The 17,500-nt window shown below is 39.1% G+C and overlaps 1 protein-coding gene across 8 annotated transcripts in view; it reads right to left on the bottom strand.

The window, feature by feature from the left end:
* FOXN3 (forkhead box N3) overlaps positions 1 to 17,500 on the bottom strand; it is a 207,898-nt gene that overhangs the window by 14,403 nt on the left and 175,995 nt on the right. For 4 of the 8 annotated variants that reach the window (XM_017813829.1, XM_017813826.1, XM_017813831.1 and 1 more), the window contains exons 5-6: positions 14,458 to 14,523; positions 3,149 to 3,257 (exon numbers count right to left, since the gene is read on the bottom strand). In XM_017813829.1, coding sequence (XP_017669318.1) covers positions 3,149 to 3,257; positions 14,458 to 14,523 — 175 coding nt within the window. The remainder of the gene's footprint in view (positions 1 to 3,148; positions 3,258 to 14,457; positions 14,524 to 17,500) is intronic. The other 4 variants (XM_017813830.1, XM_017813832.1, XM_017813833.1 and 1 more) reach the window with 2 other exon arrangements.

Genomic DNA, 17,500 nt, shown 5'->3' with positions numbered 1-17,500 from the left:
TTGTTAAACACATTTCAGTAGGATTTTTAACCCGAAGTACTTAATTCAATTGTACTTTATTTTATATATAAAAATATAAAGTAATTACATGTAATTACATGGGAACAGCAACACATTGATACCTTGTGCAGGAACAAAATGCATTCAGTCACACTGTCAAAGATGAATAGCACAGTAAACCTTCCAACTGATGGGAGCTAACACATCAGAAATCACAGATTTCAGCATTTTAGTCCAGTGCTATGGCTTTGGTCTCCTTTCTGAATAACACGAGTCAAAACACTCCACCTCATTACAACTGTGAATTTAATCCAAGACCAACCTTTTTGTTACTCTGTTTTGGCATTAATGACACTGCACAACAGGACAACATACTTCGAGTCATATGCTCCAGTTTGGGGGACAACAAAACCAAATACCATTAAGATATTGAGGAAATAAACACAAAATTAAATAAAAAGCTCAGACAGCAAGGAAGCGCCAACAGAAGACCAGCACCTTAAAAAAGAACCTGTAACTTCTAGACATGGTAACTAAAGAAAAACAGTTAAGAGGTTTAATTTATTATGCAACAATCCTCTACCAAGAAAATGCTACAGGTGTCCTATATGAATGATGAAAACTACCTTCTTTAAGTGGCTTTAGGCCTTTCATTTACAACACCAAAGGAACTCTTCTCAAGAAAATACATGCTTGAGTAAAAACTTCTTAGAAAGAAGCTGTCTGGCTTCTCAATATATAGCCAGAGGCACACAATTTCTGCAGAACTGTAACAGGAGACTGTACCACCGCCCATGCCTGCCCAGACCTCCCTCCTGGTGAAAGCTAGAAGAGGAAATCAACCTTCCTGCACCTAAACAGGTCTGAAAACATCTCCTGCCAGCCTGACTGGAGCATCCTCCTCTATGCAGGAATGACAGCTCAATCTGAGCAGTACTCCCACTCTTAACTGCAAAAGAAGGCTGCATGGATGCTGTGGTAAATTCCCCCTGTTGCACATTATAAGCAGAAGTTATTCTCATGAGATGCCATGAAAACTCAACATGACAGGTCCTATTTAGCCCTGTGTATCTGAGGAGAGGGATAGGCACCAAGAAACAGTCATTTTTACAGTAACTGATAACAGAAATATCTAGTTTTGAGAGGACCAGATGATGTTCTAAGAGGCATTGTGAATCCAGATTGATCTTCTTCCTAAAGAAATTCCGAATATTATTATTCCTGAAGGAAGCAAGGCAAAACTGCCTGTACAACTCTGTTGTAGAGTCCCCTAACTTCTCAAAAGCTTTCAAGCCTCTTGTCTGTGCCAAACCCTGCCTTTCAAGAATTAAAAGAGGGGATATTGCAGGAGCCTTTAAACATGAGCAGACATCATGCACACTAGGAATATATTCATAGCAAGCTATTTCTAATAGTGCCTAAGGCTGGAGAACAAAAAGAATTAGAAATGTCTGTATTAACTAATTATAAATGATTTTCTTCAAGACAGAGCAAAAAGAACATAAGCAAGGGAGTGGTAAAATCCCTAATTTCCCAACTCTACGTTAACAGGTAGCTGGTAAAGATCCTGTTCTCTACTTGCTGGGAAAAAACATAAGAAATAGTCCTCTGAAAACACATAAAATTTAACTATATACAGATTTACAGCACAGCAATTTGAAGATGCCTATACAGAATTAAGTTTTCAAGTGGCCTGGAAGTAAAACAGTTCTATCTCCTCCTTGAGTCAACCCTGATTATGAAACAGGGTCTAAGCAGGAAATGCAGATAAACTCTGCACAGAATATTCAGACCACTATGTCCTCCATTTAGCTTGGACAACCTCATAAAAATGATATATAATTAATGACCCAGAAGTCCCACAGCTCTGCAATCCCCACTGGAGCAGAATACAAGTCCTGGGTAAAGCCAGTGGCAAAGCTGATGCAGAGGCTGACCTCCGCTGCCAGCAAGGCCTGGCTGCAGTAAAGCCAGATGGAGGGAACTCCACAGAATTCTGGAGGATGACCCTTGGGGTTGCATCCCTTCAGCGTAGCAAATGTGAAAAACAGCTGAAAAAGTTGCCCATCAAAAAATATGGATTTTATTTCAATTAGTGTCTTCCCCTCTATGCGTTTTAAGCATCAAGAGTACACGAATGTCACAGGCTCTCTCTGTCTCTCTTTCCATTTATTGAAATACTGCACCCAAAGGGCTAGACACTGATTCTGAAAAGGGATAAAAAATTAAAGAGTAACTCAGTATAAAACCCCAAGTAAATAATAATGAAATAAGAGCTTTCAAGATACTTTATTTCACTGCCTTGCAGCCGTTTCCTGAGAAAAGAGGATGTAATTGGAAGAGCCCAGCAAAGCGGGGTCAGCACTAATTATGAAACCCCACCCAGAATACCCCACTGCCTGAGCTGAAATAGCTTTTGCAGATACTGAGAGTTCTGAAAGAGAAGGGCACTGGCAGAACACTTGACCAAATTCATCTCTATTGTTACTGACTGAAAATGGAGCTACACCTGAGGCAAATTGTTCTTCCACCAATAAACCAGTACTGCTTTAAGCAAGCAAACCACGGAACCACAGTTCTTACTGCCATCACTAGATGTCTCTTACTGCCCTGCTTCCTGAGATAATGGAGTATCTTAAACAACATTTTACCCTTGAATGTTTCGGTATAACCTTGAAATAAAACTTTAGTGAAAGAAACACCCTCACAAAGACCCAAGTTAATAACAACATGACAGCTATGTGTTCTGATATCTTTCAGGGTTTGCTTTAATATTATTGATATTCTTCTCTCTGGTATTTAATCCAGGAAAAGGTCTTTAAGAAAAAGGGGTGGAGAAGCAGCAGGAAAAAGCATCTGCACTTAGAAAAACAGGCCACAGTAGGAGGTTCTCACCATAAATTGTCTGTAATTTGATAGTGAAAATAAAACTGCTTTTTACAAACCAGTGTGCAACACATATATGCCATGACTATGTTGCAAAGAATGATAACCCAAGAATTTTAGGTGGCAGAGTTTTATTTCATTTAGAACCTCAGAAGTATTAGCAAGCAGCAAAGTATCTGTTGACCAGAGCTCACATATACTTTTACACTTTCTGCAAAATACTAATTTATTTCATATGGATCCCCCAATGAGCCACTCTTACCTTACTGCGACAGCCATGCTTCCTATAGGGTTGATTGGCAATGGCCTGGCTCCAGGAAATATTCCTCTACTCAGTACTCGAGCTCCATTTTGTATCACTCCCGAAGGAACTAAAAACAAAACACAAAACATTTTTTCTTTGAAAAGAAATGTTAGAAAATTATGGGAGCACAACATGGAACTTAAGCTTTTCAATGTACTGAAAAATCTTTAGAGAGGCTTGTGCACTGCTTACCTTCGACATCTCAGCCTCAACTCTTCTGAGTGCCATGCTACTTCCAATGCTACTTTCACAGCAACCAATGAAAACATGACTTGAGAAAGCCACTGCCTGACCTAATTGCTGCAGATCATTCCTTGTACAATTAAATCACTTTTGTTTTGTAATTGCCATTCTGCTGGGAACGTGTGTGCTTAGAGTCAAAATCATCTATGAGAACAGATTAAACTATTTTGTCTACAAAAAGAAACAATGATCCTTTACAGATAAACAGAACATAAGTACTTCATTGCAAGAATACAGTTCATAGCTTTTTATCATCCCAGTTTACTTTCTGAGCAGCAATCTCTTCGCCTCTGCCTCCTGCAAAATAAAATATTAACTACAAATATGTATTTACCAGGAAGGGAGAGAGAAGAGGCTAAAAAGACATTATGTCCATGCCACTAATTAGCCCCTCTCTCTGGCCATCGATAACCTCTGTCACCCAGCCTGGCAGTACAGGGATGGGTCACAGCCCAGCCTCTCCCATCCAACAAGGCACGCTGATGCCACTGACACTGAACTGTGCAGGTACTGGCCACTACAGAAGAGAGATTTCACTGAGGTCTTTTAACTTGGCTGTGTATCAAAAACTGCAGCTCTGGCCAAGATGATTTTAACCTGCAACGCAGTACTTGTTTTCTACGCTATGCAGGCATATTTCTGTGCACTGCTCAGGCCAGGGCAGCCAGCCCTGCAGCTGAATGAACAGCAGAGAAGCACCACTAAGGCACCATCAAAGGAAGAGTTACCTTAACAGGTCTCAGTATTTTCATCCTCCACTGTGAGATGCAGGACTACTGAATACAGTTCTTAGCCTAGGCACTTACCAGGGACTTACTTAGATGCAATGGCATTTGTTTGCACAGATGTTATGTCCCTTCAGGCTGGAGCAGTAACCTCCAACAGCCTGTAGCCCAACTTGTATGTTTAACATCCGTAGCTAGCCAGTTTGGTCATTTTCTGTTTACTCTAAGTCATCATTCATACCATAACTTCCCGTAATGGGGGATGTCCAAAAAGAAAATGATGATCATTACTCTGGGTATATTATTTTTAAACACACAGATATTATATAAACACATATAAGATAAATGTAAACCTTATCACTTTATATACACCCACAGAATTTATTTTTAAACAAATTACAAGGAGACTAGAAAAATTATTCAGCGTAAGAATCAACATATACACTTTACATGCCCATCTTCAAATACTCACACCCCAAAATATTAGTGTATTCTGAGGCAGAGGAATATTGGCTCAGAAATATATTAGTTTTAAGCTGCTGAGGCAGACTTCAATTTTGTATTAACACCAAGCCAGATCCACAACTCCCTTCCTGCTATCCTGGTGCTCACCTTGCTTTACTCCAGGCCACACAGATTAGTTCTGGGAAAATAATTTTCTTTCTCCTGTTTGTGAGAGTACATCACTTCCCTGAACAAATCCTATCCCTGTGTTACACCCATCCTTCTAAGCACCTCTGAAGAACAGATCATTTATATTTAAGTGCTTAAGTACAGTCTCAAATGCTAAAATTACAGAACCTACTTTATAACAACTTGGGTCAGCTTTCAATGACCAAAATAATTTTAAAATTGCATTTTGCTATTTATACTTCACTATTTTGTACACTTTTCCCTCCAGCACTAGTTCATGAGAAATTGATCAAATTTTTCACTCAGGGGACACTATGATGCTTTCAATGCTCCGATGTTTGGGTTTGTAGATACTGTAGAGCAATGTTATATTGCTAAAAACTCCAAAATCTGAATTCATTTTTATTTGTTTCAACAGCACGACCTTGACATGGTCGAAACACCAGTTCATGAAACAAAAGCAGCCTGCTCAAGGATATGGCTAACCTAAAATGCACAGATAACAGGAAAATTCAAAGCAACAGATAAACATGCTAAATACCAAAAGATCAATAAAAAGACATAATTTTCAATGGGCATAGTTTTTCCAACAAGCTTTTAAGAGGGACAGATTGTATACTGCACTACACAGTATGGTTTCTCTACATTTATAAAGTCCCGTTAAAAGAAATGAACCAAGAGTTTTGACAAAGATTTTGACCAAGAAAGATCTGGGACTTTTCTCTTTACTATGATACAAACCACAGAGTTTTATATTGAAATGAAATATTTATGCAAACGCACGGAACCATGTGTCAGTTAGCTATGGATATTATCTAAATATACACACTGTAAAACTTCAAAGCAAACATACTGTAAGTTCTACTGCAAAAAGAGAGCAACAGGCTCCTTGATGCCCAAACTCTTCTTTCCATGGTTACCATATAATTATCCTGTTCTGCTGGCAGAGTTAGCTGATGCTTATTTTAATCTTTTTCTTCTCCTGTCCTCTCCTTCTGCCTTATTGACAAACACCATTGCTTCTTCAAAAAATCCTGTTTGCTTCCTCCTCAATTCTGTAGTCTCCTGTCTTTCTTTCTTTACCTTCCCTGAGTTTCCTTTTTTCTTGCACTCCCATATATATACGCATATGAATATATATATTTTTATATACATATATATATGTAATACACTTCCAAGTCTCACAACTTAGACCCTCTATACATTGACATCCTCACTGGAACCCATACTCCATGTTCCTTGACTCTTTGCAGGTTTCTAAGTCACGGTGTGCTACCCAGGAAACACTCTCTTCAAAGGCTTCACATTTGAAACATTCCCACCTCAACACACACACACACTCCACATATTCCCTTCAAGGATTAACAAATGTTTGAAAATAAAGAAAACATGGAAATTTGCTGTCCTCTGAAAATATCCCCAAAGAGACAACTTTGTATTTTCTCCTGCCTATGAAATTCCCTTCCGTGATGTCTGGTCTGTGCCACATGCCACCACTCACTGAAAGGCTTCGACAGACTATTTAGGGCAGAAGAGGCCTTAACTATGATTCTGGGATTCTAACTTTTCTTCGAAGTACACCACAGCTCTGTGTGCTGAAATCATCACTAAGAATTCAGTAACTATTTCAGCTTACAATAGCACTGTTATTGCCACTGATTTTTGGTTTTGTTTCCCCAAACTCTCTGAATTATGATGCAGCAATATCACTACTACATCACTCAGACAAAGAGAAAGGTGGTATGCAATGGATCACTGAAGGAGGACACTGGACAATGCAGTGTATCCTTTCAGTAAGTATCTAGAACCATAAAGAAAACAGCACTAAACATCCCAATTGCTAGTACATTAGTTTCCATAGCATTTTAAACCTAAAATGAAAAGCAGAATCAAAATAATTCAATGGTAAAAGGTATGAATTTCAAGTTACCCACATAACCAATGTGCCACTGTAAGACCAATCTTTCTTGCTTGTGCATCTCTACTTACAACATTTAAAGCATCAATACTCATCCTTCTCAAAAATAACAACTACTGAATTGTAAACTACTAATACATTGTCCCTAACACCCACACTTTTCCTGCCTTTGTACAGGCTGTATGAAGATGGCTACTTATATACAATTATTTCTACATCTTTGTGCTTTTGAAGGGTCGTGGATTATTTACTAGAAATTACCTAGTGCTTTTATTCCAAAGATATATTTACGCCTTACAAGCTTTAATTACGTTTCAAATGCATACTTCGAGGTGAGGTATTTATATTTTAGATTGAAGATTCAAAGCGTAGAGGCAAGATAATTTACTCCAAGCCATTTCATCAATCACTGCCATCCTGGACTAACACCTTACATTCCAGACCCCTCTCTTTTAATGCTTCTTTAACCAACAGTACAGGCAGGTTACATGGTTCCTAATGCTTAGGCAGAAGTGTGAAATGTAATTTACACCTTTTCTGTGCAAGTGGCGAGAGCCGTTTATGTCTGAGATACTCAGCTCAAGAAAACAATGCAAAAAGACCTGTGCGTCTCTGATGAAGGTTTCCTCTTTCACAAAATGTTCCTAGTGAAATATAAAGAGTCTGAAACAACAAAATCGTTATTCACCTTTCAACTCTCATTCTGCTCATTCTATCTCATTCTATGTTCTCATTCTGCTCTTAGGAAACTTAAACCCAGGAAACACTTCCACTGGACTAGAGTTAAACTGCGTACAGAGAATATGCTGCATGAATGGAGAGATGATTTTTGGATCTTATGCTGCTTATGTCAAATATCAAGACTGCATCTCTGAAATTCTCCAAGGGGAAAAATCTGTCTTTTGTAGCGAACATTCATACTATAGTTTAAGAGAAAATAAAGTGAATGATGTCCAAGAGAACATATCATAATCTGAATCCATGAAGACACTCTGTTCAGCCAGTATTAAAAGGATCCAACAAAAGTCCTTCAAAAATCCAATGTTGTTTTGTAGCCTGTACTCAGGCTCTGTAGGTGGAAAATAAGTAGATGGCCATATGATCACTCCATAGTCAGAGCAGGACTGTCTAAATCCAGAGCATGGTCTTGAGTGCACATTAGCCGAGTAGAATATCCCAAACTATGGACTTCTTTCATCACATCCCTCAACAGACTGCATCCATAATCTCTTATTTGCAAGTGTGTGTGCAGGTGAAGCAAGCTTCCCCGCTCCAGCTGAGACAACCATCTCATCCAGGACCTTCACAACAATCAAAACCACGTCAGACTGTGTCCTTCCCTAAAGATTTGATCGTTAAACATAAAATTTGGCAAAACTGAAATGGAAAAGAACTCGGGAATTGGATTTTAGGGGTCTCAAACTACGACAAGGAGGAAATACTCAATGGATAGAGTCACCAGACACACTGACACCTCAACAGCTCAATAAAAAAGGAAACTAACTTCTTGGTTAAATGTTGGCACATGGAAGTTAAATATCAGCACTGAGTGAGATTTGCTGTCAAGGAAATGAAGAAGAAAGGGGTAACAAACATAACGTGTTCTTTGTGTCATCTGGGAAACAAGCATACACTTCATTAAAATGTCCAGCTCAAGGTAGGCAATACTTAGTAAGGAAGACTGAATAGTATTTATTGAAAATGAACTTTAAAGAAGTGGAATATGGGAGTGTGAAGGTATCTTGTAGGGATAGACTGATTCTTTGCTTCTTTTGTCATCATGCGGCACATGCATTTATCTCAGGGCTCCCTTCCCTGACCCATCTTTTGTAGCACAGATGAAATTATTACAGACAAGAGGTACTGAATTTCTGCTAAAATGTGTCAGCTTTATGTATTTTCTGCCAAGCTTTCTTACAGTATAGAGTTTAGCAGAGTATTTTATCTCAGGCTACAAGAACTGAAAATCGGAACTTGCTGATGATGTATAATTGATGGGACATTAGAAGTTGCCAAAAGCAAATGTTATCTGTCAAATGAGTAACTTTATTCACTTCAACTATCTTATCCCAGGCATAAATTTGATGCCATCTGCCTAACTTCTATTTTACTGCTCAAGAACAATTTTAAAGCTCTTAAATTTCATAGTCTGTAGTCCTTAAAAACTGTCAATCTAGGATACATCCAAAAAGTCATTTATTCTAAACAAAAATTTGAGGTGGGGGAGAGAAATGTATCCTGATAATCCTACCACACTCATATCTTGTCCAAGAGTATTATGAGGACTAGGGAGAAAGAAGTAGAAAGTATTTCATAAAAGTTTTCTTTCCAATTCTATTCCATCACTTTAATGACTTAATACATTAACATCAAAGTAAAAAAAAAACCAAACAACAAAAACCCACCAACTAAAATCCAGCAACTGGAATGGGAAAGTTTGAACCTTATGAAAATGTCTTTTCCTAGTTTTTGTTTTAAAATGAAATTGTCAACAAAAATAGCTTTATGAGACATTTTACTGACAATGATTTATCATTTTCTGATATTAAAAGTTAGATTGGAAGCTGTCTACTAAGTTATAATAAGTGACTTGTTCACAAGCAGTATAAACAACATTAGAGTTTTCAAGCTTCATATACAATAAAAACGTCCCAAGAAAACAGCATGATCTATTTTATCCTATTTGAAGAATTTCTGACTGTCATTAAGGCAATTTTATCTTGGTGTTGATTTCTGTATATGTACCTTCCACATATGCAATCCACTTGCATTAGCTTAAACAGCAAATTTCATTGGGGTAAAATTTTAGCGGTATAGTGGAAAAGTATTAGTAGATCTCTTTAGGGAATTACTTCTCCTCCTATCAAATTTAAAATATATGTATCTAGTCTGGGTTTTAAGTGCTTTCAGACAAAGATTATTAAAGATTTCCAAACCATAGAGAGAACTAGTTTCACCCTTGGAAAACCTGCTTTTTTAGAAGCACCAAGCAAAACTCCATGCTCATATCTTCCCAAACATCTCCACCACAGCACTTCAGTCTCCTATAAGGAACCACCCTCAAAACCAGTGTTGCAAAGTCTTCTGAAAGGCCACCCCTTTCCAGCCACCCTGAATGAGTAGTGATGAGCAGTACTGAAACCAGAAGATGGATGTTCAGGACTCTCAGGTTCCTGGTTTCTACCCAAACTTTTTCTGTGAGCAGTTTTATAACTGTTTGCAGCATTAAACTTTAGCTTGAGAAATATACTTACATTTATGTGCAATTCACAAATTATACACAATGGGCAAAGGACTACACGTGAACTTGAAGCTATGTGTAATAGCACTGAGTAAGAAGCTTCTTGAATTAAATCAGTATTTCCAGGATAATCCCTATGACCACAGGACTGTTCACCAGCAGTAGCAGCAATACACTACTCGTCCTCGCTTCTTCACTGGCCCTTCCTGAAGAGCAAGTGGCTCCAAGTTCAGAATGAGCTCACCAATTAAGAAGGTGTTGCTACTTAGATGCTTCCAGTGACTTGAATCTCAGGAATTTAAACACACTGCAAAATCACCAAAACCAATCTCCATTTTAATCATGGCAAAACACATTGTTTGGCAAAACTGAATGATGTGCCCAGAATGCTACACTCTCTAGAGCAGAGAATGCTATGCTGGAGTGACAGCTGTAATATTTACTTTCAAGACATTGATAAGAACTGAAGTGTTGAAAATCTTTTGTACAAAAAAACAACTGTACAAAACTAACCTATGGACTTCACTAACTTAATACCCATGATTTCTAAATTGAGCCCTACCATTTGTTCCCCATCCCTTTTTCCTCTGTCCTCTCTGTGAATTAGATTCCCATCAGGGAAACAGGCCCAGAAACGTGATGCAACTTGCCCAAGATGGCGCAGACAGTACCCAGTCCCCTGCAGGTCAAGATACAGTTTTTAATGCAAATCACATATTTTGGAATTAATATTCATGAACAGGCTACTAAGAAAAATCCAAACTATTTGTAACTTATGATAGCTGTTACTGAAGAAAGTAGATTTTCCAGCTGCTGTTTATTTTTAAACATAATTTAGCTATACAAAACCCGATCAAACACAAAGACTTCAATAAACTGAGGCAAAAGAAGTATTAAATCTATGTTCTTACATGCCCTTCCTTAGCACATCACAGTATCTTTTACGCTTTAGCTCCTGGTTCCAGCTGGATTGCATGTTTCAGTAGAAACTTGTACACAGCTGGCTACTTTGAACTTCTGCCTTTAGTTACAATATAGAAGCATTTGGTCTGTGAATATACTGCAAAGTGTTAATAATTTAGAAATTGATTTCTGATGTTAACACTTTAACTATAATTGTATAATTCCTATCCTTTAGCAGCAAAGTGAACAATCAATTTCATGAGTCTATAAAGTAAAACCCACACAAACTCAAAATAATCCTAATAACAGTGTTTTACTCTTTTATTCTGCCTTTTTGGTTTTTTGAATGAAAACTAAAGCATGATGGAACTGGGGTAAATGGTAAGCAATGTTTGTCAGACAACATTTCAATATTTCATATAAAAGAAAAACTAATTAATCAATCTGTTACAAAGCAGGAATAGTTTACTCTGGATTTTCTCACGCCACTGAGATGGGATTCCTTTCTGACAGACTATATTAAAAGAATAAATTTCAATAAGACTTTGAATAATTGCTGTAGCTAACTTCAACCTAAAGATGCTTTTAGCACTCACATTCCCTAGCTGAACATTGATTTTTATGCCACTTGAAAAGCAAGATGTCTTCAAAGATAAAAGCCAATACATGTAACCATCCACAGAAAATGAATCCAGACTCTCACAATCTGCTTTGGAGGTATCCACTTGTCACAACAATGGTTAAACGCTGGTAGAATAGGCAAAGATCTTAATTGACCAGCTTTAAACTTCTTGAGTCACAGAGTTGTTATAAGGTGAAATGACCTCAGGTTCTGCCTCCATCTGACTCTTTGCTGTGCCAGTAAGTGGCATATTTGGAGTCAGACTCTCGGACCAAAAGAATGTTTTCCGTCAAGTATTAACACCTGTGGCCAAATAGCAAACTAGGTCCTTCCCTTTTCAAATCTTGTTTTCAGAGGATGGGGCATTTTGCAGCCCTTATGCACATACTTGACACCACAGTCTGATACCAGCAACAGAACTCTTGGTCTTCAAGGGATCAAACAGTATCCACACATTTAACTGCCCTAATAGTTCAGAGTTTGATTTACAGACCACTGCAGCCACTGACAGAGCAGAGAACGAACTGTGAGCTTCTAGATGATGTTCAACATTGTGGTGAAACTTTTATAAACAATCTGCCTTTTATTTGAAAACTAATTTGAAGTGTGATTTTTTTCATGCAATTTTTTCTTAATGTGCAGTAAGAGTTAATTAGGTTGTCTAAGATTTTCCTAACATAGTACTTAAGTGAGACCCAACAGGAATTCATAGGACAGGCTGATTTACTTCCTCAAGGTATCCACTCAACCCCCCCCCCCAAATATTTCTCCTTTGTAATTTAGAAGACCTCTGAGGTTACAATAAAAACTTCTGCCCTTTCCTCGTGGCAATTCTACCAACATCTGGAAGGATTAATGAACTTCTGAGCAGACTCTGCATTTGAGTTTAAAGGCGCAGAGAAGGGCCTCGTTACTTGTGGACATCAAGAAAGGAGAAATGTGAATGAGGAGCCATCTTTTTGCTTTCATCTCCTTCTCACTTTTGACATCCTGACACAAGAGCCCACTGGGAAGGTGACAAGGGGATAGAGATTTGCCAACCTTCAAACTATGAAGTCTATGAAATGTACTAAACACACTGCAGATTTAGACCAACCTGGTGCCTAAAGAGACCGCAGAGAAAAAGACTCCAGGCCAATTTAGTGTATTAGATAAGATAAAAAGAGTGGGTCCTTTAATAAGGCCTCAGGCCCAGGAGAATACACATGATGTGCACTGTACAACTGCATCAGCTGCTCGTAGGACATGTCGAGGAGCTGATCCAGGTCAATCCTACGGTAGGTAAATTTATGGAAGGTTTTTTTCTTCTTCTGCTCCACCTCCGCCATCTTTTCTGGGTTCTCTCTATATTCCCCAAATGCAGTCTTCCGTTGTTGTAACTCAACCAGAGAAAAAGGAACTTTTATTGAAGTGTAGAAGTCTCCAAATTCCTTCCACTGCAATGCTGGCAAACACGTGCATGTGATAAAAATCTGCAGTGTGCTTAGTACATGTTTAGTACTATGTAACTCCTCCTTTTCTTGTCTGCAATCTTCTCCCATTCCCCAGTTCCTCCAGGAGTTCATATTACTCAGTGTTTTCCCCATCCTTTTCTATGCACATACTGCTTTATGTCCCCTTCCCTCTCTCACATGCCCTTTGACCCCTGCACTTTCATTCTACACCAACTCCTTTCCCTCTTTTCTCTGCCCCACAAATCTGGCTTCTTTAAATCTGGGATCCTTTGGAAGATGTCTCATTTTATTCTTCCCACTAAGTCCAAGGGTAACCCCCTCTTCCCAATAAAATCTTTCTTTTTTCCTACCTACACAAAGAGGGGATTGGCCACCCTTTTACCACGGACAGTCCCTGAAGGCTGCTTAGGAGAGGACAAGGACCATTCTTTTCCTTCCAGAACAGGGAGGTTAACTTGGTACATCATACACTACTGAGAGAAGCTTCTCAAAAGGCATTCCTCTGGCAGGGTCACTAGACAGGCTGACTGTATCTTTCCTCGGTTGCATGGGAAATGCTTTGATGGTAATTGACTCTCTTCCCCAGGCAGAGTATCAAAGTGCAAATCATGGCTTCCCCTGGAATTTGGATTTGGTTGCCCAAGCTAGAACAATAGCAGTGATGCTAGACAGGCTTGATAATGGCTTCTATTTTAACTTCTGCCTTTATTTTTTACAGCTGCCTGTCACTTGGCATTACCACCGTGCTTGCTGACCAGCAATGTGTTTGTTTTCTTGTACTGCCTGTTTCTGTGCGCTGTATTCCACTATGGATTCCTTTAATACCGTCACTGTGAACTCTGTGGGGCAGGACGATTCCTGCAGTATTTGCACAGCTCAGTACAGCGGGGGCCAAGGCCCCTTCAGTGCTCTGCTAATACGCAGCACCAAACCCTTAGGTCTGGTCATAGAAGAGGGAGGACAGTATTGGCAGGAAATGAGACCTCTCTTTGCTCCCTGTAGCTGCTACTGCCTTGCATCAGTCAGACCAGAAAAAAAGCAAAACAGGCAGGATGTGTGCAAGGAAGGAGCTGAAACAGTGCCCAAGTGAATGGAAAGTATCCAGATGGCTGTGGTAACTCACACGATGGGAGTCAAATCAAAACAAAATGAAAACAAAACCATATGCCATGTACCCTTCGCTCTATTGCTCTCTCTCCCTGCCTTTCTCCTGGCTGTTGCCCCGGGTCTTTCTATCAGTATGGATAATAGTATGTTACTCATTTAAGTGTATGTCATGAATAACAATAACCCCTCTTTTACATTAGAGATCATGGATTAATATTATTCATGTAACAAAGAATGTAATATGAACCACAAAATTATACTCGTGTAAGGGTCAAGTGTACACTTATACAAGTGTAAGGTTCTATAAGGGATGCTATATTTCTTTATTAAATCCTTTTTATCTGGTAGGCTGTATACTTATAAAAGAGAATATTAACTTTACATGTCTATGTTGCTATATGCTATAGAAATATCTACTCACAACCTGCTTGTATCTCAGGGGGAGTATTCAAAAGCATCATGGCAGTGGCAGCATCAATGTCAGGATCTGGAAAAATCAACCAATAAATACATTATTTACAACTGGGCTAATCTTCTTGCCCCCGTTGCTAAACTATAGGTTCAACCAAATCTCTGCAGTGAAAAGGTATGAGAGTTTGTTATTCAGAGGGCTTGTTGATTACACACTGAATTTACCCACAAACTTGCATGTGATCCCATTGCTACTATGAAGTAGAGCACAGCGACCTGTGTCACCAAACCGTACTCGTGCTCGTACGTGCATGAAACCTTTGTTGTCAGCCTCATCAATTCACTGTTTAATTCTGTGGAGAGTATTAAATTTCATTACAAAGGATCTGTGAAAGCAGGTGCAACATCACAATTTGGAAGCAACAGAGAGGATGAGCCAACAGTAGAATGAGAAAGCGTAAGGAATACCTACACCTGAGCAAGTACAGAAGATGACATTCAGTCATTTTGATTGGTCAAGAAAGATTTCAGTGAAGTTTGAGAAGGTGTTGGAAGACAAACTGCTACAATTAAGGAAAAAAAAAAGAAACTAGCATTTCATTGAAGCACTTGCATGCTCATCCATTGTCACTTTAATATAAGCAAAAATCATCAGCTGGCTGCTGTTATTCTTAAATTGGTTTCTACATCCATCATGAACAGTCAGCTGACAGATGGTAAGTTATAGAGACAGAACAAAATATGATCCTTTTATAACTATATTCACTTGCTTCGCACACAACAGCTCGGCTGCTATGGAAATGCAGGTAGCTATGACAACAGTAAACAACCCCACAACGGCCACTGAATAAGCTGAAAAGAACATCTGCCCCAGCAAAGCGTCCCAGCTGCCCTGGGGCGCAACTTGCTAATCGTGCAGTGATGCCGTGTGACAGAGAAAGCCGCCTATGCCATGTCCAAATAAATGAAGTGTGCAATTGAAGCAGACATAAAAACGCACACCCTGGCCGACTGCTGCCTCTGTACGGCTAAACTGAATGACTAATGAGTATGCATTTGTTGTTTGGGGTTCTTTTTTTTTTTTCAGCTTGTCAGTATTTATACTAAATTACATACTAAAAAATTTAATTTACTGCTAATAGCTTCATGGCACTTTATTTTGGCTATTATGTCAGAAAATTGTTAAAAATATGTGTATTTTTGATCTTTATATATTTCAAATCTATTCGCAACGAAGTGATGTGGTATAAAGCCCTGTAATTTATTAACAAGACAAATGACGTAGACAGGATTTTAAAATCTGCTTAAGCCAAACAGAAATTCACTTGACTGGTGAATTAAAAAAAAGGATTTTTTTTATTAGTTTAAAATGTACTACTTTTCTCTGAATCGCTGCAAACACACTTCTAAAGGCTACTGTATTATTTAATTGCTGGAACAGCAAACAGAGAACCAGTGCAGCAGGTGTAAAACTGAAGTTGAAGCAGCAGCAGACTTAGTATAAAAGGTGCCCACATAATGGAAAGCAAGTGCCTGTGTCTCCTGGACAGGTCACCATACTCTTTTCAAATAGTCACCAGCAGACTACTGAGAAAAGCAGCTTTACCAACTCATGTTCATCTTCAAGTCTGAAGATACCTCAAAAGCAGCATTCCTGCTGCAATTATCTATGCTGAAAGTGCCATTTCAAAACAGCTTCACTCCCAAACATGTGGCATGTTGCAGGAATGGGTCCATGTACCACACAGTGAGTGTGTGGTATCAAACTGAAGAGGGATAATCTATCCAATGTTAAAAAGCAAGACAAAAAAAGCAAAGAAACCGGAGAAATAAAGACAAACCAAAGCAGAATTCTTCCATCTCTTTCATACCATAAAATCAGAAGATTGTTAGAAGTTGAATTTACTGTATCGTGATTCATACAGCCAACTTCAGCATTTGCTTATTGGCTGTTCCTAAATTTTGTTTTATTGTTTTACTTCAAATATGGCCCCTCCCCTGGGTAACACTGTAGTATAATGTTAATCTTGCCGTTGAAAGAATAAAAGGACATTACCAGAAAAAACACTGGTGACTTTGGGTTTTGTTTGTGTAACAAACTCTGTGATTTGAGATAAAATTGATGCAATGAGTTTATCTTGAAAGGTGCATTCTTAGCCTTTGGACCACTAATGGTACCACTCTGTTTCTGTAATGACGTCAGGACACTACCATGAGCTGTTCTCAACACAGGTCTGCATCCATAGTGGCTGTTTCCTAAAGTACAGCCATGTTTCAAGCTCATCTACACCTGCTATCGTGCCTAGTTCTCTTTCTGTTGGTATATTCCTGAAGAAATCAGACAGCTATTTCATAATGCCTTGGCAGAGGTAAGAGGGCTTGCGGACAAGCACGAAGGATGCTGTCAGTAGGATCCAGGACAACATACTTTGGGTTGTCCTACTGGAAGGAGACAAGAAAAAGAAGAGACTGGTGCACAAGGGACACAAGGGCCAGGGGCCAGCAGTCTGAGACTACAAAAAGAGGTGCAGAAGAAATGTCCAAGGGCAAACTGAAAAGCCGGTATATTCTTGTGCAGCATTTACATTCACGATTTGGAGGTGTTCTCCTGAGCAGCATGTCAAGAAGAGTCAAGAAGCAGTCATGAGGAGCAGCACCGAAGGCAGGTGAAGGAAGGGCACCTTTGCTGGGACTGCCCCTTCCTGCTTTGGCTCCTGGTACCCACCAGTGCCCCACGCTGATGGCCCTTTCTCTACAGTGGCCGTCCTTGTGAAGTCTCCTCCATGCGGATTCTATTACTTCAAGCAGTAAAGGCTGACCTTGTGTGACAGCCCCACCAGCCTGGTAACTGGATCCTCTCCCTTCTACCTGCCTGTCTGCATTCGTGAAGCTGTGGATTTCAGAACTGAGATCTCTGTCCCACCTGAAGTCTGCGATCAACACAAAAGCTCCTGAAGTTATTAACAGTGGGTGGTTAGTGAAAAATTATTGTAGGAACATCTTTCCCTAGGAAACCAGGTTAAAAATAACTACATACAATGCTTTGGAATATA

Source organism: Lepidothrix coronata, unplaced genomic scaffold (genome assembly GCF_001604755.1).
Source record: "Lepidothrix coronata isolate B3197 unplaced genomic scaffold, Lepidothrix_coronata-1.0 Scaffold43, whole genome shotgun sequence".
In the NCBI taxonomy this organism is placed as follows: Eukaryota; Metazoa; Chordata; class Aves; order Passeriformes; family Pipridae; genus Lepidothrix; species Lepidothrix coronata.
This window is presented reverse-complemented; position numbering and strand designations above follow the sequence as displayed.